The following is a 23,257-nucleotide window of genomic DNA, read 5'->3' as shown; positions in this document are numbered from 1 at the left end:
TCTGTAATGTTCTTGTTATCATAAGAAAACACATAAAAATAAGGCCCAGTTCAACTCAACTGTTCCTAATTGTCAGCATAATTCTTCATTATATACATAACAGTTGTTCCAATAGTACAAATGGTATATTGCAATATATACAATGTTATAGTGCTCCACTTTAGTGGATTTATGTTTTTTACATATATATAAAATGTTGTGCATTACCTGAAATTATTTTTCTTCTCTTTTTTTCATTTTAAAAGCTTTGGGGCGGAGAATGGGTGGGGTTGAAGGCAGGGACTCGGTGGGGTTGGGGCAGACACTGGGCGGGGTTGGGGACAGAGACTGGGCGGGGTTGGGGGCGGAGAGAAAGGGGGCCCCATTTTGTCATCCTGCCTTGGGCCCCGCAATGGCTAGGGCCGGCCCTGTCCACAAAGACCATTCCTGATCAAGCTTCTTCTGTCAACTTGGCATCCCGATGATGTTGCCAGATGCTGAGTCAGGTCCTTGCTGGACTTCTTGCGGTCTCTCAAAGAAGAAACTCTGAGAAAGTTTTGAAAGTTTTCTTGGCCTTCCAGTCTTTTTTGTCCTTGTCCTTGACCTCTCCTGATTCTTAAAATTTCTTTATAACAGCTTGAAAACCACATCTTGAGTATCCAGTTTGTTTGTTGATTTCCCTTTGAGAGTGGTCTTGCTGATGTAAAAGTATGATTTTATGTCTGTCAAAGTCTGTGATCTTTGGCATTTTGAATGGAATGATGTGATTGAAAGCTGGTCTTATTAGCAAGCTTGCAATTATTTAAACTCATACATTGGGCGCGATCAAATATACAGTGCAGGTTTCGGCGCAAGCGTGGGAACCTGCGCCGTCCATAATTTCACCTCGCACATCGGGGTATTACATAAACTCCGCTGGCAGTTCATAAAGTGCCGTAAGTCTTATAAACTAGCGATTTCCAGAAATGAGCGTAACTACAAATTTCTGGAGTCGCCAGTGACTTACGGCACTTTAGAAACTGTTGGTGCCTAAGAAAAGTAAAGAAAATAACAAATCTCCCGTAAAAGTCTAACATGCCTCCCAAAAATAAGCCTGATATGTAAAACCCCTATATCCGCAATCCCCCCTCTCATTACTAATATTAAATGTATTAACCCCTAGACTGACAACCCCCCACAACGCAATATGCCTATTTAAACTATTAACCCCTATATCCGCCATCAAACCCACACCGCAAGTAATACCTAAATTATTAACCCCTAAATCCGCCTACCCCAACATCGCAAACTACCTATTAAAACTATTAACCCCTAATCCGCCATTAACCCACAACGCAATAAACCTAACCCCCCAAACCTAACCCCTCCTAAATAAAGTAAAATTGCCTAATTTACAAAATACTAAAGTTACTATTAAATATAAAAATATTTACACTACTTTAAAATACAAATAAACTAAGTATAAATTAAAGGGACAGTCTAATCAAAATTCAGGAGTAGACTGTCCCTTTAAGCAAGAATTACAGAAAATAAAAAAATCTAAGATTACGGAAAATAATAAATAAAATTACAAAATTTTAAATAAATTACACCTAATCCCTATGAAAATAAAAAAGCCCCCCAAAATAAAAACACCCCCTAATCTAATAAACTACCAGTAGCCCTTAAAATGACTTCTTGCAGGGCATTACCCCAAGATAATCAACTCTTTTGCCAAAAAATACACACAGCCCCCCTACTAGTAAACCCCCCCCAAAAAAAAACTACCACTAAAAACGCTAAACTAACCATTGCCCTGAAAAGGGCATTTGTTGGGAATTGCCCTTAAAAGGACATTCAGCTCTTTTGCTGCCCACCCTATCTAAATAAAATAAATCCCCCCAAAAACCCCTTAAAAAACCCTAAATTTAACCCCCAAGTGGTCCTCACCTGTCCTGAAGTCCAGCGGAGAAGGTCCTGTTCCAGGCGGTGAAGTCTTCTTCCAAGCGGCGACTTCTTCTTTCTTCTTCCAGGAACCAGCTGGCGCGGAGCGGAGGGCGGAGTTGAAGACCGGCTCCTGAATTTTGATTAGACTGCCCCTTTAATTTATACTTAGTTTATTTGTATTTTAAAAGTAGTGTAAATATTTTTATATTTAATAGTAACTATTTTGTAAATTAGGTAATTTTAGTTTATTTAGGGGGTGTTAGGTTAGGTTAGGAGTTAGGTTTATTGCGTTGTGGGCAATGGCGGTTTAGGGGTTAATACTTGATTACTTTTATTGCGTTGTGGGCTATGGCGGTTTAGGGGTTAATAGACTTTATTAGTTATTGCGGTGGGGGATTGCAGTTGACAGGCAGATAGACATTGCGCATGCGTTCAGTGTTTATTTTTGCAGGCATTTTCGGGATTTACGGTGCTCCCATACTCAGCGCAAGGCTTGCTGCGGCTGCCTTTTATGGCGAGGTAAAAATGGAGTAAGATTTCTCCATTTTCGCCACGTAAGACCTTGTGCTGGATATTGGATACCGATTTGCGACGCGGTTCTATGTTAGCCTATGGGAGTAATGATTGCGGGCGACGGGTGAAATATGCACGCGTAACTTGTATGCTACGCCATATATGTAATACCAAAATCGAGTAAAATCTGGCGGCGGAGGAATTTGCGGGCGACGCTGCATATGTAATGGAGGCCCATATGTGTATGTAATGCTCAAGCATGTCTTGCATGAAACCTGATGTAATAGACTTTTTTCACAGCAGTCATTTTGACATGAAATAGTAGGACAAATACAGGTGTTAGCAATGTCCTTAATTAGGGTTTTATTCCATTTAGGTTTACGAGAGCCAGGTTACTACAATTGTTCAAGTGTAAGGGGAGGTCACACTAAATACTTGCCACTTAAGCCTATAGAAGCAGTTTATTTCTGTTTTTAATACTGCATACAAATATCTTGTATTTTCTGGTTGTATTGTAATAAAGAGACTGAGAAATAATGATATATGGTCATTATACCATTGCTAAAACAACAAATCTAATGGTGGCCTAAGACTTTTGCACAATACTGTATATGTATATGCTTATATAAATATATATTTATGTGTTAATATGTGTATATACACATATTAACACATAAATATATATATATATTCATATATATTTATATTTGCTGCATCGCTGCGCTACTTACCCCCTTTGCTGCGCTTAGGTTCTAATGCAGTCTCTGACGGCATCAGAACAAGGTTCCCATTGGAGCTTATGGAAGAGAGAGCTCGCGTTCAAATTGCTGCCAACTCAGTGGAGTACAAATATTGCTTTCATGAAAGCAATATTTAGCGCTCCACTTGTAATCTGGCCCTGTATTGGTGATGTCACATATACTTGCCAGATGTTGGAAGTGCAGATCAACTGCTTACACTAGAGGGTACTCTGTTTGCAGAAGCAGTTTTAGAAGCAAAAAAATTCAAATTTGAAATGCACTACTTTGCATTTTAAAATAGAGTTTTAAGTCATATACATATGCTGTCGGCATTTAACATTGTACAAGCATTTCTCGGATCGGATTGGGGTAATTGCAGTCCGCCACTGCTTCCTGAAACTTCGGGGGTAGAAAGCAGCATCTGCTGCTAAATAAATCTACCCCATGATGCAAACACATATTGAAGAAGAAACATTTATCGGATTTAGAGGATAAGAATAAATAACTTTTTTATTAATAGTTTCTTCACTTTTTATTTAATCTCTGGTTAATTGTCGGAGCGCTAATTGCTACCGCAAGCTCAATGTAGCAATAAACAGCCACTTGTAATGGCAGGTTAATTATCGCACGCTCGCAAGCGGGCAAATTTGCCCATTTGCGGCCGGGTCACGGGTGATAATGTAGTGCTTCACTTGTAATCTTTTCCTTACTATTCAGATAAAGTATGTAATTTTGGGTCACATTTAAATTAATTGCTATGAACAAATGTACTTTCTTCTCTTGGTATAATGTGCTTATAAACATATGTACATATCCTCATCAGCAGCAATACACTACTGGAAACTAGATGGTGATTGGTGGATACAAACATTTGTCTCTTGTCTTTGGCTCACCAGATTTAATCAGCTACCTCTTAGTAATGCATTGCTGCTCTGAGTCTGAGCTGACATTTTCTTTTGCCCCTTTATGCATAATACTATATAAACAACATATTGGTTGAAAAATGCTAAAAGAGTAATTTCATTAAAACTTACCCTTATGCATGGATCCTGTAAAATTTAGAAGATGTATTTTCAATATTTTTGGAAGACGTGTAGACACCCATGCCTGGATTAAACTAGAAAATAAATTTACAAACCATTGAAATCACCAATTTACCTGTAGGTTAATGTTGTTTTTTGCCATTTAGGTCTTCCTTCAAAAAAACTGTATCTCTGAACATCAGGAACACCACATCTGGGTTGGCGCATGACTTCCATAGTCTCATTGTCTATTTTGCCAGTGATTTTGAGCCCAAAAAAATCCTGCATGGCTTTTATTTTTTCCTCATTTGGATTTGCAACTTGTTTAAAAATTGCTACTTCTTCATAGAATTGATTCAGATACTCCTGTTAAAATATGCAATGGTTAACTGACTTGACTATGATGTGTATATCTAATTGTGGGTTAACTGACTTGAATATAAGTGATCATATGTGTGTGTTTTTGTGTATATGTGGTAGAAACTGGATCTTTGATCATCTGAAACACCACATCTTGGTTTTAGTCTCATTTTCTATTATTATTATACTAGTACTAAAGCCCGTGTACACGGGCCATTTTTTGCAGTACAGCGGTCCCACCCCTTGCTCTCTCCCCCCTCTCTTTTGCTCTCTCTCCCCCATCTCTTTTGCTTTCTCTTGACCCTCTCCTTTGCGCTCTCCCCCCCCTCTTTGGCTCTCTCCCCCTCTTTGGCTCTCTCTCTCCCCCCTTTCTTTTGCTCTCTCTGCCCCCTCTTTTGTTCTCTCTCCCCCCTCTTTGGCTCTCTCCCCCCTTTCTTTTGCTCTCTCTGCCCCCTCTTTTGTTCTCTCTCCCCCCTTTCTTTTGCTCTCTCTCCCCCCTCTTTTGCTCTCTTTCCCCCCTCTTTGGCTCTCTTTCCTCTTTTGCTCTCTCTCTCCCCCCTCTTTGGCTCTCTCTCTCCCCTCTTTGGCTCTCTCCCCCCTCTATTTGGCTCTCTCCCCCCTCTTTGGCTCTCTCTCCCCCCTCTTTGGCTCTCTCTCCCCCCTCTTTTGCTTTCTCTCTCTCCCCCCTCTTTTGTTCTCTCTCCCCCCTCTTTGGCTCTCTCCCCCCTTTCTTTTGCTCTCTCTCCCCCCTCTTTTGCTCTCTTTCCCCCCTATTTGGCTTTCTCCCCTCTTTTGCTCTCTCTCCTCTTTGGCTCTCTTTCATCTTTTGCTCTCTCTCTCTCCCCCCTCTTTGGCTCTCTCTCCCCCCTCTTTGGCTCGCTCCCCCCTCTATTTGGCTCTCTCTCCCCCCCCTTTGGCTTTCTCTCACCCCCCTCTTTGGCTCTCTCTCACCCCCCTCTTTGGCCCTCTCCCCCCCTCTTTGACCCTCTCCCCCCTATATTTGGCTCTCTCCCCCCTCTTTGGCTCTCTCTCCCCCCTCTTTGGCCCTTCTCCCCCCCCTCTTTGGCCCTTCTCCCCCCTTTCTTTTGCTCTCCCCCCCTCTTGCTCCCTCTCTGGCTCTGTCTTTCGAATCCTTTGACTCTCTGACCACGCCCCTCGCCGTGCCCGGTCACGACCCTCGCCGCACCCAACCACGCCCCTCACAGCGTCCGGTCACGCCCTTCACCATGCCCGGTCACGCCCCCACCGCAATGCTCCCGTTGGTCACGCCCACTGACACTCCGCTTTAGCCTTGCTCTGTGCTGAGTGTCAGGATCCAAACGGCCAGGTATGTTTGTCATGTGCAGTCTCTACTGCGCATGACTGCATCTGACAAACATACTTGGCCATTCATTATATAGGATAACAGTAATTAAATGCAGCTGTCACTAATGATCCAGGATAGAGAAACTACTTCATATTCACAGCCTCTGTACTGACACTCTACCACATTCTGTTACACTTTTCCAAATCTCATTTACTCAGTCACCACACACTTTATTTTCTTATTGTTTCTAATTCTCAGAAGTGATGTCGCGAATAGTTCGACGGCGAATAGTTCCCGGCAAACATAGCATGTTCGCATTCGCCACGGCGGGCGAACATATGCGATGTTCGATCCGCCCCCTATTCATAATCATTGAGTAATACTTTGGCCCTGTACCTCACAGTCATCAGGCACATTCCAGCCAATCAGCAGCAGACCCTCCCTCCCAGACCCTCCTACCTCCTGGACAGCATCCATTTTAGATTCATTCGGAAGCTGCATTCTTAGGGAGAGGAGGGACAGTGTAGCCGCTGCTGATTGAATAGGGAAATTGATAGCTAGGCTAGTGTATTCAGTGTCCACTACAGTCCTGAAGGACTCATCTGATCTCTGCTGTAAGGACAGCACCCCAAAAAGCCCTTTTTAGGGCTAGAACATCAGTCTGGGTTTTTTTTTTTCCTGTGTAATCTAATTGCAGTTGCCTGCCTGCCAGCGTGTGTGTCAGGCTCACAGCGTATACTGTGCCCACTTGCCCAGTGCCACCACTCATATCTGGTGTAACAGTAGTGTAAATTTAAAAAAAAAAACTTTTTTGACTGTGAAACATCAGTCTGCTTGTGTAATCTAATTGCAGTTGCCTGCCTGCCTGCCAGCGTGTGTGTCAGGCTCACAGCGTATACTGTGCCCACTTGCCCAGTGCCACCACTCATATCTGGTGTAACAGTAGTGTAAATTTAAAAAAAAAAAAACTTTTTTGACTGTGAAACATCAGTCTGCTTATGTAATCTAATTGCAGTTGCCTGCCTGCCAGCGTGTGTGTCAGGCTCACAGCGTATACTGTGCCCACTTGCCTAGTGCCACCACTCATATCTTGTTTAATAGTAGTGTACATTTAAAAAAAAAAAACTTTTTTGACTGTGAAACATCAGTCTGCTTTTTTGTGTCAGGCTCACAGCGTATACTGTGCCCACTTGCCCAGTGCCACCACTCATATCTTGTTTAATAGTAGTGTAAGTGTACATTTAAAAAAACAAAACAACTTTTTGGACTGTTAAACATCAATCTGCTTTTTTGTGTCAGGCTCACAGCGTATACTGTGCCCACTTGCCCAGTGCCACCACTCATATCTTGTTTAATAGTAGTGTAAGTGTACATTTAAAAAAAACAAAAACCTTTTTTGACTGTGAAACATCAGTCTGCTTTTTTGTGTCAGGCTCAACTATGTAATTTTCTGTGGGAGTTTTGCCATGGAGAGAGGGGGGAGAGAGTGCGAAAAAGAGAGGGTGGAGAGAGAGCAAAAGAGAGGGGAGAGAGTGCAAAAGAGAGGGGAGAGAGAGAGCAAAAGAGAGGGGGAAGGGAGACTAAAAGAGAGGGGGGAGAGAGCAAAAGAGAGGGGGAGAGAGAGCAGGCAAAAGAGATGGTAAGAGAGAGAGTGGGCAAAAGAGAAGATGAGAGAGAGAGAGTGCAAAAGAGAAGGGAGAGAGAGAACAAAAGAGAGGAGATAGAGCACAAAAGAGAGGGGGAGAGAGAGCAAAAGAGAGGGGGATAGAGAGCAAAAGAGAGAGCAAAAAAAATGGGAGAGAGAGAGCAAAAGAGAGGGGGGAGGGCGCAAAACAGAAGGGGGGAGAGAGCAAAAGAGAGGGGGAGAGAGAGAGACCAAAAGAGAGGAGGAGAGAGAGAGACCAAAAGAGAGGGTGAAGAGAGAGCAAAAGAGAGGCGGGAGAGAGTGCAAAAGAGAGGTGGGAGAGAGTGAAAAATAGAAGGGGAAGAGAGAGAGCAAGAGAGCGTTGAGAGAGAAAGCAAAAGAGAGGGGGAGAGAGAGAGCAAAAGAGAGGGGGAGAGAGAGAGAGCAAAAGAGAGGGAGAGAGAGAGAGCAAAAGAGAGGGGGAGAGAGAGAGCAAAAGAGAGGGGGAGAGAGAGAGAGCAAAAGAGAGTGGGAGAGAGAGAGCAAAAGAGAGGGGGAGTGAGAGAGCAAAAGAGAGGGGGGAGAGAGAGAGAGCAAAAGAGAGGGGGAGAGAGAGCAAAAGAGAGGGTGGAGAGAGAGCAAAAGAGAGGGGGGAAAGAGAGCACAAAAGAGAGGGGAGAGAGCGCAAAAGAGAGGGGGGGAGAGAGAGCAAAAGAGAGGAGAGAGAGCAAAAGAGAGGGTGAAGAGAGAGAGAGCAAAATAGAGGGTGGGGGGGGGGGAGAGCAAGAGGTGGGAACGCTGTACTGCAAAAAAATGGCCCGTATGCACAGGCTTTAGGACTAGTAGATATATATTGTACCAAAAAAAACAGCAGATATAGAAATATGTATTAATGAATTAATAGAACTTATACTGCTATGTGAAGAACATTGGAATGGGAAATATTAATATTTTCATGTCGGGTCAGCACACGTGAGAAGGACTCATCTGATCTCTGCTGTAAGGACAGCACCCCAAAAAGCCCTTTTTAGGGCTAGAACATCAGTCTGTTTTTTTTTTTTTCCTGTGTAATCTAATTTCAGTTGCCTGCCTGCCAGCGTGTGTGTCAGGCTCACAGCGTATACTGTGCCCACTTGCCCAGTGCCACCACTCATATCTGGTGTAACAGTAGTGTAAATTTAAAAAAAAAAACTTTTTTGACTGTGAAACATCAGTCTGCTTGTGTAATCTAATTGCAGTTGCCTGCCTGCCTGCCAGCGTGTGTGTCAGGCTCACAGCGTATACTGTGCCCACTTGCCCAGTGCCACCACTCATATCTGGTGTAACAGTAGTGTAAATTTAAAAAAAACAAAACTTTTTTGACTGTGAAACATCAGTCTGCTTATGTAATCTAATTGCAGTTGCCTGCCTGCCTGCCAGCGTGTGTGTCAAGCTCACAGCGTATACTGTGCCCACTTGCCCAGTGCCACCACTCATATCTTGTTTAATAGTAGTGTACATTTAAAAAAAAAAAAAAAACTTTTTTGACTGTGAAACATCAGTCTGCTTTTTTGTGTCAGGCTCACAGCGTATACTGTGCCCACTTGCCCAGTGCCACCACTCATATCTTGTTTAATAGTAGTGTAAGTGTACATTTAAAAAAAAAAAAAACTTTTTGGACTGTTAAACATCAGTCTGCTTTTTTGTGTCAAACTCACAGCGTATACTGTGCCCACTGCCCAGTGCCACCACTCATATCTTGTTTAATAGTAGTGTAAGTGTACATTTAAAAAAAAACAAAAAACTTTTTGGACTGTTAAACATCAGTCTGCTTTTTGGTGTCAGGCTCACAGCGTATACTGTGCACACTTGCCCAATGCCACCACTCATATCTTGTTTAATAGTAGTGTAAGTGTACATTTAAAAAAAACAAAACTTTTTGGACTGTGAAACATCAGTCTGCTTTTTTGTGTCAGGCTCAACTATGTAATTTTCCGTGGGAGTTTTGCCATGGATCCCCCTCCGGCATGCCACAGTCCAGGTGTTAGTCCCCTTGAAACAACTTTTCCATCACTATTGTAGCCAGAAAGAGTCCCTGTGGGTTTTAAAATTCGCCTGTCCATTGAAGTCAATGGCGGTTCGCCCGGTTTGCCCGTTCACGAACTTTTGCGGAAGTTCTCGTTCGCGGTTCGCGAACGCAAAATTTTATGTTCGCGACATCACTAATTCTCAGTTCACCCTGCCTTATATCAGACTTATTTCCCATCTCCCTTACCTTCTGTGTCCATTCCCTCTCCTTTAGATTGTAAGCTTGAGAGCCCCTCTACCTGTAGGTCACTTTGTCACTACTACTGATTGTGCTCAAGGGCAGGGCATTCCTCTCCTTTTGTATAACTCATTTATTGTACCTACAAGTGTAATGTACCGTACTGTACTCGTTTGTGTATGTAATGCAGCCCTGTAATGTTTTATTCTTTGTATAGCGCTGCGTAATCTGTTGGCACTTTTTAAATAACTGATAATATCAATAATATTTTGTCTGTGTGTGGTGTGTTTGTATGTAGAATGTGTAGCAGTGGTGACTGGTACATTGGTGCAGTGTCTCTCCAAATGTCCTCAAATTTATTATTATTATTGTTATTTTGTGTCTTTATTTTAAAACAAAAAAGTGTCACAAGACACATGCAAAATACATTGAAAAGTACAGTTATACACAGAAATATATCTGTTAAAAATTATTAAAAAAACATTGCATAAAAAAAGTTATAAGGGCTCAAAAATATGATGTCTCGGGTGTAAAAAAAAGGCTGGCAAAGGGCTTTAACATAGAGATACATATATATATATATATATATATACACATGTCTAAATATGTATATGTAGGTACTGTATATATATATATTTGTATAAATGTGTGTACAGATGTATTTATATGTGTATATATGTGTATATATGTATTTACAGACATATATATACATATAAACACATAAAAATCTTCAGACTCGCCAGAAACATCAGTTATGAAGCAGCGGTTCAAAAAACCGCTGCTCCATAACCCTGTCCGCCTGCTCTGATGAGGCGGACAGGAATCGCCGGAATTCAACCCGATCGAATACGATCGGGTTGATTGACACCTCCCTGCTGGCGGACGATTGGCCGCGAGTCAGCAGGGGCGGCGTTGCACCAGCAGCTCTTGTGAGCTGCTGGTGCAATGCTGAATACGGAGAGCGTATTGCTCTCCGCATTCAGCGAGGTCTTGCGGACCTGATCCGCACTGTCGGATCAGGTCCGCAAGACCTTTGATAAATTGGCCCCATATAATTGCATTGGAGCCCTTTGCATTCAAGTATTGTATTCGTATTTAATAAAGTGTTTATATATTTATTGTAAATATATTGCATTCCAGTGTTCTGCACATAGCAGTATACACTGTGTGCAGAATTATTAGGCAAATGAGTATTTTGACCACATCATCCTCTTTATGCATGTTGTCTTACTCCAAGCTGTATAGGCTCGAAAGCCTACTACCAATTAAGCATATTAGGTGATGTGCATCTCTGTAATGAGAAGGGGTGTGGTCTAATGACATCAACACCCTATATCAGGTGTGCATAATTATTAGGCAACTTCCTTTCCTTTGGCAAAATGGGTCAAAAGAAGGACTTGACAGGCTCAGAAAAGTCAAAAATAGTGAGATATCTTGCAGAGGGATGCAGCACTCTTAAAATTGCAAAGCTTCTGAAGCGTGATCATTGAACAATCAAGCGTTTCATTCAAAATAGTCAACAGGGTCGCAAGAAGCGTGTGGAAAAACCAAGGCGCAAAATAACTGCCCATGAACTGAGAAAAGTCAAGCGTGCAGCTTCCAAGATGCCACTTGCCACCAGTTTGGCCATATTTCAGAGCTGCAACATCACTGGAGTGCCCAAAAGCACAAGGTGTGCAATACTCAGAGACATGGCCAAGGTAAGAAAGGCTGAAAGACGACCACCACTGAACAAGACACACAAGCTGAAACGTCAAGACTGGGCCAAGAAATATCTCAAGACTGATTTTTCTAAGGTTTTATGGACTGATGAAATGAGAGTGAGTCTTGATGGGCCAGATGGATGGGCCCGTGGCTGGATTGGTAAAGGGCAGAGAGCTCCAGTCCGACTCAGACGCCAGCAAGGTGGAGGTGGAGTACTGGTTTGGGCTGGTATCATCAAAGATGAGCTTGTGGGGCCTTTTCGGGTTGAGGATGGAGTCAAGCTCAACTCCCAGTCCTACTGCCGGTTTCTGGAAGACACCTTCTTCAAGCAGTGGTACAGGAAGAAGTCTGCATCCTTCAAGAAAAACATGATTTTCATGCAGGACAATGCTCCATCACACGCGTCCAAGTACTCCACAGCGTGGCTGGCAAGAAAGGGTATAAAAGAAGAAAATCTAATGACATGGCCTCCTTGTTCACCTGATCTGAACCCCATTGAGAACCTGTGGTCCATCATCAAATGTGAGATTTACAAGGAGGGAAAACAGTACACCTCTCTGAACAGTGTCTGGGAGGCTGTGGTTGCTGCTGCACGCAATGTTGATGGTGAACAGATCAAAACACTGACAGAATCCATGGATGGCAGGCTTTTGAGTGTCCTTGCAAAGAAAGGTGGCTATATTGGTCACTGATTTGTTTTTGTTTTGTTTTTGAATGTCAGAAATGTATATTTGTGAATGTTGAGATGTTATATTGGTTTCACTAGTAAAAATAAATAATTGAAATGGGTATATATTTGTTTTTTGTTAAGTTGCCTAATAAGTATGCACAGTAATAGTCACCTGCACACACAGATATCCCCCTAAAATAGCTATAACTAAAAACAAACTAAAAACTACTTCGAAAACTATTCAGCTTTGATATTAATGAGTTTTTTGGGTTCATTGAGAACATGGTTGTTGTTCAATAATAAAATTAATCCTCAAAAATACAACTTGCCTAATAATTCTGCACTCCCTGTTCTATGTTTTTTAAAAAAGATATTCCTATATATATGTATGTATCTATACCTTTATATAATCATCTATATATCCTATAATATAAAAGGCCAAGTGTGTTTGTCCGAAGCTGTCATGTGCAGTAGAAACTGCACGAGGACAAACACACATAGGGGGTAGTTATCAAGCCGTCTACTTTTCTGGCTTCGCCGGCCCAATACGCCCGCCTAAGCTCGCCTCACATCGCCGCCGCGGACCTGAAAAAATACGCCTAAGTTATCAAATAAAGCTGTCAAAAAGCCGCGGGGCGATGAGCAGCAGACTGTGAGAGTTATCGCTCATCCGATCTCGCTGCCCTTCGGCTTTTTCCCAGCTTTATTGCTAGCCTGTCACTAAGCACCCACACTAAACTACACTGTTCTATCCCTATACCGGCGCCCCCGGAGCCCCCCGAAACTCAATAAAGTTACTAACCCCTAAACCGCCGCTCCTAGACCCCGCCGCAACTCTTATAAATGTATTAACCCCTAAACCGCCGCTCCTAGACCCTGCCGCAACTCTTATAAATTTATTAACCCCTAAACCGCCGCTCCCGGACACCGCTGCCACCTACAGTATACCTAGTAACCCCTATCCTGCCCCCCCTACACCGTCGCCCTCTATTATAAAGTTATTAACCCCTATCCTGCTGATCCCGCACCTCTCCGCAACTAAATAAATAGTTTAACCCCTAAACCGCCGCTCCCTGAACCCGCCGCAACCTATATTAAACCTATTAACCCCTATCCTGCCCCCCCTACACCATTGTCGCCTATAATAAATTTATTAACCCCTAATCTGCCTCCCCTACACCGTCGCCCCCTATAATAAATTTATTAACCCCTATCCTGCCCCCCACTACGCCGCCGCCACTGTAATAAAATTATTAACCCCTAAACCTAAGTCTAACCCTAACGCCCCCTAACTTAAATATTAATTAAATAAATCTAAATAATATTTTTATTATTAACTAAATGAATCCTATTTAAAACTAAATACTTACCTATAAAATAAACCCTAATATAGCTACAATATAAATAATAATTATATTCTAGCTATCTTAGGATTTATTTTTATTTTACAGGTACCTTTCAATTTATTTTAACTAGGTACAATAGCTATTAAATAGTTATTAACTATTTAATAGCTTACCTAGCTAAAATAAACTGAAATTTACCTGTAAAATAAATCCTAACCTAAGTTACAATTACACCTAACACTACACTATACTTTAATAAATTATTCCTATTTAAAAATAAATACTTACCTGTAAAATAAACCCTAAGATAGCTACAATATAATTAATAATTATATTGTAGCTATCTTAGGATTTATTTTTATTTTACAGGTAACTTTGTATTTATTTTAGCTAGTTAGAATAGTTATTAAATAGTTATTAACTATTTAATAACTACCTAGCTAAAAGAAATACAAAATTACCTGCAAAATAAATCCTAACCTAAGTTACAATTAAACCTAATACTACACTATCATTAAATTAATTAAATAAACTACCTACAAATAACTACAATTAAATACAATTACATAAACTAACTAAAGTACAAAAAATAAAAAAAGCTAAGTTACAAAAAATAAAAAAATAAGTTACAAACATGTTAAAAATATTACAACAATTTTAAGCTACTTACACCTAATCTAAGCCCCCTAATAAAATAACAAACCCCCCCAAAATAAAAAAATGCCCTACCCTATTCTAAATTAAATAAAGTTCAAAGCTCTTTTACCTTACCAGCCCTTAAAAGGGCCGTTTGTGGGGGCATGCCCCAAAGAAAACAGCTCTTTTGCCTGTAAAAGAAAAATACAACCCCCCCCAACATTAAAACCCACCACCCACATACCCCTAATCTAACCCAAACCCCCCTTACAAAAACCTAACACTAATCCCCTGAAGATTATCCTACCTTGTCTTCACTCAGCCGAGCAGCGATGGAACCGAAGTGGACATCCGGAGCGGAAGAAGTTAATCCTCCAAGCAGCGCTGAAGAAATCTTCTTGAATCGTCTTGAATCTTCCTTCCGCCGACGCGGAACCTCCTTCTTCACCGACGGACTACGACGAATGAAGGCTCCTTTAAGGGACGTCATCCAAGATGGCGTCCCCTCAATTCCAATTGGCTGATAGGATTCTATCAGCCAATCGGAATTAAGGTAGGAAAATTCTGATTGGCTGATGGAATCAGCCAATCAGATTCAAGTTCAGCCAATCAGATTGAGCTCGCATTCTATTGGCTGATCGGAACAGCCAATAGAATGCGAGCTCAATCTGATTGGCTGATTCCATCAGCCAATCAGATTTTTCCTACCTTAATTCCGATTGGCTGATAGATTCTATCAGCCAATCGGAATTAAGGTAGGAAAAATCTGAATCGAATCAGCCAATCAGATTGAGCTCGCATTCTATTGGCTGTTCCGATCAGCCAATAGAATGCGAGCTCAATCTGATTGGCTGATTGGATCAGCCAATCGGATTGAACTTGAATCTGATTGGCTGATTCCATCAGCCAATCAGAATTTTCCTACCTTAATTCCGATTGGCTGATAGAATCCTATCAGCCAATTGGAATTGAGGGGATGCCATCTTGGATGACGTCCCTTAAAGGAGCCTTCATTCGTCGTAGTCCGTCGGTGAAGAAGGAGGTTCCGCGTCGGCGGAAGGAAGATTCAAGACCCGGCTTGGAAGATGACTTCGCCCGGATAGAAGACCTCTTCAGCGCCTCTTTGAAGATGACATCGGCCGGATCGAAGACTTTTCTTCAGCGCCGCCTGGATGATGACTTCATCGGATGGAAGATTTCTTCAGCGCCGCTTGGAGGATTAACTTCTTCCGCTCCGGATGTCCACTTCGGTTCCATCGCTGCTCGGCTGAGTGAAGACAAGGTAGGATGATCTTCAGGGGATTAGTGTTAGGTTTTTGTAAGGGGGGTTTGGGTTAGATTAGGGGTATGTGGGTGGTGGGTTTTAATGTGGGGGGGGGGGTTGTATTTTTCTTTTACAGGCAAAAGAGCTGTTTTCTTTGGGGCATGCCCCCACAAATGGCCCTTTTAAGGGCTGGTAAGGTAAAAGAGCTTTGAACTTTATTTAATTTAGAATAGGGTAGGGCATTTTTTTATTTTGGGGGGGTTTGTTATTTTATTAGGGGGCTTAGATTAGGTGTAAGTAGCTTAAAATTGTTGTAATATTTTTAACATGTTTGTAACTTATTTTTTTATTTTTTGTAACTTAGCTTTTTTTATTTTTTGTACTTTAGTTAGTTTATGTAATTGTATTTAATTGTAGTTATTTGTAGGTAGTTTATTTAATTAATTTAATGATAGTGTAGTATTAGGTTTAATTGTAACTTAGGTTATGATTTATTTTGCAGGTAATTTTGTATTTCTTTTAGCTAGGTAGTTATTAAATAGTTAATAACTATTTAATAACTATTCTAACTAGCTAAAATAAATACAAAGTTACCTGTAAAATAAATATAAATCCTAAGATAGCTACAATATAATTATTAATTATATTGTAGCTATCTTAGGGTTTATTTTACAGGTAAGTATTTATTTTTAAATAGGAATCATTTATTAAAGTATAGTGTAGTGTTAGGTGTAATTGTAACTTAGGTTAGGATTTATTTTACAGGTACATTTCAGTTTATTTTAGCTAGGTAAGCTATTAAATAGTTAATAACTATTTAATAGCTATTGTACCTAGTTAAAAGAAACTGAAAGGTACCTGTAAAATAAAAATAAATCCTAAGATAGCTAGAATATAATTATTATTTATATTGTAGCTATATTAGGGTTTATTTTAAAGGTAAGTATTTAGTTTTAAATAGGATTCATTTAGTTAATAAGAGTTAATTTATTTAGATTTATTTAATTAATATTTAAGTTAGGGGGGCGTTAGGGTTAGGGTTAGACTTAGGTTTAGGGTTAATAATTTTATTACAGTGGCGGTGGTGTAGTGGGGGGCAGGATAGGGGTTAATAAATGTATTATAGGTGGCGACGGTGTAGGGGGGCAGATTAGGGGTTATTAAATTTATTATAGGTGGCGACGGTGTAGGGGGGGCAGGATAGGGGTTAATACATTTAATATAGGTTGCGGCGGGTTCAGGGAGCGGCGGTTTAGGGGTTAATACATTTATTATAGTTGCGGTGGGCTCCGGGAGCGGCGGTTTAGGGGTTAATATGTATAGAGTAGCTTGCGGTGGGCTCCGGGAGCGGCGGTTTAGGGGGTAATAACTTTATTTAGTTGCGGCGGTGTAGGGGGGACAGATTAGTGGTGTTTAGACTCGGGGTACATGTTAGGGTGTTAGGTGTAGACAGCTCCCATAGAAATCAATGGGATGTCTGTCAGCAGCGAACTTGTACTTTCGCTATGGTCAGACTCCCATTGATTCCTATGGGATCCGCCGCCTCCAGGGGTGGCGGTTTGAAAACCAGGTACGCTGGGCCGTAAAAGTGCCGAGCGTACCTGCTAGTTTTTTGATAACTAGCAAAAGTAGTGAGAATGTGCCGCACTTGTGTGCGGAACATCTGGAGTGACGTAAGAATCGATCTGTGTCGGACTGAGTCCGGCGGATCGAAGCTTACGTCACAAAATTCTACTTTTGCCGGTCTCGAGCCTTTGATAACTAAGGCGTATCAGCCTCGCCACAAATACGCTGCGGAATTCCAGCGTATTTGAGGTTGACGGCTTGATAACTAGGCCCCCTGGCCTTCAACAAACTGACCTGGGCTGGCTGCTGGCACCTAATCTGTGAAGGGGGTGGAGCTGACCGGCCATGAGGGGTGGAGACGCATAATGAAGGGGGCAGAGCTGGGTGTGAAGGGGCGGAGTCTGAGCGTGACGGGCCGGCGGGGTCAGGCGGGAGCTGCTGTGGCTGTCTGAGTGTCTGCATGACAGAGAGAGCAGCACAAGAGGGGAGATATAGAGCAAAAGAGAAGGAGAGAGAGCAAAAAAGATGGGTGAGAGAGAGCAAAATACAGGGGACGAAGAGAGCATAAGAGAGAGGGAGAGAGAGCAAAAGAGGGGGAGAGAGAGTGTAAAAGAGGGGGAGAGAGAGAGCAAAAGAGAGGGGGAGACAGAGAGAGAGAGAGAAAGAGAGGGGAGAGAAACCAAAAGAGAGAGGGTGAGAGAGAGAGCAAAAAAGAGGGGGATAGAGAGGGAGAGAAAGAGCAAAAGTTAGGGGGAGAGAGAGCGCAAAATAGAGGGGGGAGAGAGTGCGAAAAAGAGAGGGAGGAGAGAGAGCAAAAGAGAGGGGAGAGAGTGCAAAAGAGAGGGGAGAGAGAGCAAAAGAGAGGGGGGAGGGAGACTAAAAGAGAGGGGGGAGAGAGAGCAAAAGAGAGGGGGAGAGCAGGCAAAAGAGAGGGTGAGAGAGAGAGTGGGCAAAAGAGAAGATGAGAGAGAGTGCAAAAGAGAGGGGAGAGAGAGAGAGAGAGAAAAAGAGAGGAGATAGAGCCAAAAGACAGGGGGAGAGAGAGCAAAAGAGAGGGGGATAGAGAGCAAAAGAGAGGGGGGGGAGAGAGCAAAAAAAATGGGAGAGAGAGAGAGCAAAAGAGGGGGGAGAGCGCAAAACAGAAGGGGGGAGAGAGCAAAAGAGATGGGGAGAGAGAGACCAAAAGAGAGGGTGAAGAGAGAGCAAAAGAGAGGCGGGAGAGAGTGCAAAAGAGAGGTGGGAGAGAGTGCAAAATAGAGGGGGAAGAGAGAGAGCAAGAGAGCATTGAGAGAGAAAGCAAAAGAGAGGGGGAGAGAGAGAGCAAAAGAGAGGGGGAGAGAGAGAGAGCAAAAGAGAGGGGGAGAGAGAGAGAGCAAAAGAGAGGGGGAGAGAGAGAGAGCAAAAGAGAGTAGGAGAGAGAGAGCAAAAGAGAGGGGGAGTGAGAGAGCAAAAGAGAGGGGGGAGAGAGAGAGCAAAAGAGAGGGGGGAGAGAGAGCAAAAGAGAGAGGGGAGAGAGAGCGCAAAAGAGAGGGGAGAGAGCGCAAAAGAGAGGGGGGAGAGAGAGCAAAAGAGAGGAGAGAGAGCAAAAGAGAGGGTGAAGAGAGAGAGAGAGAGAGAGAGAGAGAGAGAGAGAGCAAAATAGAGGGTGGGGGGAGAGAGCAAGGGGTGGGAACGCTGTACTGCAAAAAAATGGCCCGTATACACAGGTTTTAGGACTAGTAGATATATATTGTACCAAAAAAAAACAGCAGATATAGAAATATGTATTAATGAATTAATAGAACTTATACTGCTATGTGAAGAACATTGTAATGGGAAATATTAATATTTTCATGTCGGGTCAGCACACGTGAGAAAATGTGATCAGGTTTGCATGCTAGTAGGGCGTTTTTTCCACTTTTATTCTCCATTGACGTCTATAGGTAAATATGTTAACGCGGTTGCCATATTCTTACTTCGGCTTTTTGGTGTGTTGGGTTAGCACTCGTGTGAAAACTTTTTACTTTCAACTTGTAATACACCTTCTTCCTGACACACGCAAATAATTTATTTCTACGGCAGTTAACGCAGGAGTGGGAGCATTAAATAACATTCCACTTGTAATCTAGCACATTATGTTTAACCATTTTATCGTAAAGGACAGACAATAAAATTTAGAGGTAAAAACACAAAAACATTTTTACAACTAAAATTATAAAAAAATAAGCTTTATTAAAATAACATTTTTTTTTAATTAAAACATTTATAAAAGCACTGTATATGTTCAATGGAACAGAAGCAGCCAAGACAAGCCATTGTTAACAAACAAGGGCTTGTCATGTTTTACATGTGATCACTGTGACTGGCTGTCGCTACTGTTGGCGAGATTGAGCTATTTCTGCATTCCCCATGAGTTACGGATGCAGAAAGGGACAATCTGTGTCCCTCTCTGCATTGGGTAGCGGTGGTGCTGATCATTGGTGGTGTGGGACGGCTAGGAGGGAGGCGGGTGGGAGGGAGGGAGGCGGGTGGATGGCCCATCATTGGAGGAGGGCGCAAGGTGTGGGACTGCTACACTACAGAAAATAATCAATGCAGAGGGCGGCAGCAAGGGGGAAGGAGGGAGGATGGAGAAGGAGGGAGAGGTGGGTCCTATAGTGGAGGGGGAATACAGTGTAGGGGAAGCAGTCTTGCAGGGGGAGGTGGGGTAATGAGGGGGGGGTAATGAGGGGGGGGGTAATGGGGGGCACACTACTACAGAAGATACAGAGAGCTGCCAATACCTAAGATGGTGGAAATTAGTTAAAGAGGGGAGGGTTAGAGAGCTTTTTGGGAGGGATCAGGGAGATGGAAAGGTAAGGGGATAATCATACACTGAAGAAAATAATAATAATGATAATATTAAAAAAAAACTTAAACTGCATACTGGCAGACTGTCTGTCAGTACCTAAAGTCGGGTGACCAGTGGGGGTTGAGGGAGGGAAGAGAGCTGTTTAGGAGGGATCAGATAGAAGTCAGAGGTGGGAAGTGTCAGGTGGGAGGGTAATGTCTACACTAAAGCTAAAATTTAATTAACAAGATACCTAATTAACCCCTTTACTTCTGGGAATAAAAAAATGTGTAGTGCGCCGCTGCAATTAGCGGCCTTCTTATTACCAAAAAGCAATTGCAAAGCTATATTTGTCTGCTATTTCTGAACAAAGGGGATCCCAGAGAAGCTTTTTCAACCATTTGTGCCATGATTGCAAAAACGATATGTAAATAATTTCAGTGAGAAACCTAGAGTTTTTGATAAAGTTTTACGATTTTTATTTTATTTTATCGCATTTGGCAGTGAAATGGTGGCATGAAATATACCAAAATGGGCCTAGATCAATACTTTAGGTTGTCTACTAAAATAAATATATAGTTTTGATAGGTAAAAAACAAAACAAAAACAATGCTCTAGTTCTGTTTAAATGGAGTGAGTTTTAGTCTGAAATGCCCGGTCCTTATGGGGTTAAACTAAGTAGGGAAATAACGACATGACTGTGCCTGCACATGCCAGATGCACACTCCCTTGCAAGTCCCAGGACTAAGATCCTAATTGGCTATGTAAAGTCCCTCTACAATGGGATGTGGCTACTGGGGATTTATTTTAATTTTATTTTTTTTACATATAAATGTTCAAGAGATATTTTCATGGCAGCTGTTTACAGCTATGGTGCATCATTTTCAAGTGCTTCAACATTTGGGTATCATGTCCCTTTAAACCTAATTCTAACCCTAACTAAATCTTAGTCTACTCCTAACCCTATTTGTCAATACTCAACAAGTGGTAGCATTGTAGATCAGTCCTGTGATGGGTGGTAAGATTATGTTAAAAAAATAAATTATATATATATATATTTACTTTTTTGTGGATTGTTTTGTTGTTGTTTTTGTTGTTTGAATTTCTGTACCACTCTCCCTTCTGCTGCTTCCCCTTCTTGTGCCCTGTCCTGGCATGCCTAAACCCTGCCCTAACCCTAACTAGACCATACTCAAGCTGCCACCAAATCCACCTAGAAATCCTACTCCACCATCAAACTGCCATGACTCCACCGTTATCCTCACAGTTGTGAATATACAAGGAACAAATGTTGGAAGCTTTTCGTATAGAACTATATAAATATCTCATCCTATAAAGGTTCATGGAAGTCAAAATAGTTTTGCAACTCTGCCTATGAAGGGCTAGATTACAAGTGGAGTGCTAATTTATCGTGTGCCTGTAAATGGGCAAACTCACCCGTTTACGAGCGCACGATAAATAACCAGCCATTACAAGTGGCTGGTTATTGCTACCGCGAGCTCACGGTAGCAATTAGCGCTCCGAAAATTAACCAGAGATCAGATATCTGGTTAATTTTCAAAATGTGCTCCCATTGTCCCCAAAATAAAGTGTGTTGTAGTTTTTAATCAAATTTAATAAAATTAAAGCGAGCAGGTGTGGGATTGTTAGAAAATCACCACCACTGAAAAGTGCCTTTACCTTGCGGTCTATGGGGAACTGTGTGTTCTCTGCTTATATACATATACAGTATATTTATTGCTAATATGTGTATATGTAATAAAATTTTAAGTAGATGATAATTATCAGCATGTTACTGTATTTTTTTTAAGTTTCATTAGCTGTTTAACTATATATTAAACGTATATTGTATATTTTATATATACAGTATGTGTGTGTATATATATATATATATATATATATATAATATTTATAATTTTATATTACAATCTTAATTTACTTAATGTTCCTTTAATGACACATTTACAGGACCATTTTTTTCACCAAATTCCACAGCTAATAGGGCTTGATAAACCTAGTACATTGGTTTGCGTATGGGAAAACAAACTGCATTTACCCCCACTATATTGAATTGCATTAGGAAGCAACATCTGCAAACAGGTACAGCTGTCCTCTTTATGCTTTGTCTGTCATTGCTGTTTTGTGAGCTGTATACGTTGTATGTTTTTAACGGATTGAAATAAAAATTTTTTAGTTTTATGTAACCATAACAGTGTGGAGTGTGCTTGGGACCTATTTGTATGCTAAATCAGTTTGTTAGAAATTTAATAATAAGCACTTTGAGATACTGAGATACATAAATATCCATGTCTAAATATGTATATGTATGTATGTGTGTGTGTGTTTATATATGTGTACATATGTATTTATGTATTTATACAGACATTTATACACATATAAACACATAAAAACATGTGTATGTATGTATATATATATATATATATATATATATATATATATATATATATATGTGCATTGGAGCCCTTTGCAGTCAAGTAGCTGAAAACATGAAAAAACTATATTTATGCAATATTCATATTTAATAAGGTGTTTAACTATGTATTCTATGTATTTAATGTAAATATTTTACATTCAAATGTTCTTCATATAGGGATAATGTTCTATAGATATGTATATATCTTCTATACCTTTATATATATATATATATATATATATACACTTATATATATATATATATATATATATATATATATATGTATATATATATATATATATATATATATATATATATATATATATATATATATAGATAGATAGATAGATAGATATATAGGTATATTTATATAATATAGCAAAATACCATTAGATATATATATATATAGAAATATGTATTTATGAATAAATAGAACATATTCTTGTATGTGAAGAACATTGGCATGTGATATCAATATTTCACGTCAGCTTAACGCACTTGAGAAAATGCGATGGGGCTTGCGCGCAAGTAGGGTGTTAGTTTTTTCCACTTTTCGCTCTCCATTGACTTCTACGGGGGAATAGGTTAACGCAGTTGCAAATTCTATCTTCGGCGCAAACATTTTTTATTACGAGCGGAGTTAGCACTAAAGTGGGAGCGATAAATAGTGTTCCACTCATAATCTAACCCATTATCAGACGATGTTCAGAAATTATCTGCCAAAGACAAGCGCAAAATTGTGATCAATCCCTTAATTTCTCAGTATGTAGTTTTATTATTCTAATTATTATTATTAGAAATCCCAAGGATAAGAAGACAAATATAAAATGTGAATACTTTACCATGGCTTTCTCTAAGTCGTCTTTTGAGATTTCCTTTGAAGCTGATATTAAATCCGTAGTTGCTGGAGATACCCATTCTGCAGGCTCCTCAATCCCTTCTGATAGAGGCACAAGATGCACAATATTTGCTCCTATCAACAGACTTTGAATAAAGAGGCAAAAAAGAATCATTTTGTACAGTTCCCTCTGCGTGTTTCAGTGGTTTTGCTCTAGGAGTTAGGGAATATATAGGTTATGTTGCTCACATACCATTGCTGAATCCAAAGATAAA

The 23,257-nt window shown here is 40.9% G+C and overlaps 1 protein-coding gene across 1 annotated transcript in view; it reads right to left on the bottom strand.

The window, feature by feature from the left end:
* Positions 1 to 23,257, bottom strand: part of LOC128654584 (collagenase 3) — a 97,198-nt gene extending 73,941 nt beyond the window's left edge. Inside the window, exons 1-2 of the mRNA XM_053708578.1 lie at positions 22,987 to 23,257; positions 4,317 to 4,546 (exon numbers count right to left, since the gene is read on the bottom strand). Coding sequence (XP_053564553.1) covers positions 4,317 to 4,546; positions 22,987 to 23,157 — 401 coding nt within the window. The 5' untranslated portion in view covers positions 23,158 to 23,257. The remainder of the gene's footprint in view (positions 1 to 4,316; positions 4,547 to 22,986) is intronic.

This window comes from Bombina bombina, chromosome 3 (assembly GCF_027579735.1).
Source record: "Bombina bombina isolate aBomBom1 chromosome 3, aBomBom1.pri, whole genome shotgun sequence".
Classification (NCBI taxonomy): domain Eukaryota; kingdom Metazoa; phylum Chordata; class Amphibia; order Anura; family Bombinatoridae; genus Bombina; species Bombina bombina.
This window is presented reverse-complemented; position numbering and strand designations above follow the sequence as displayed.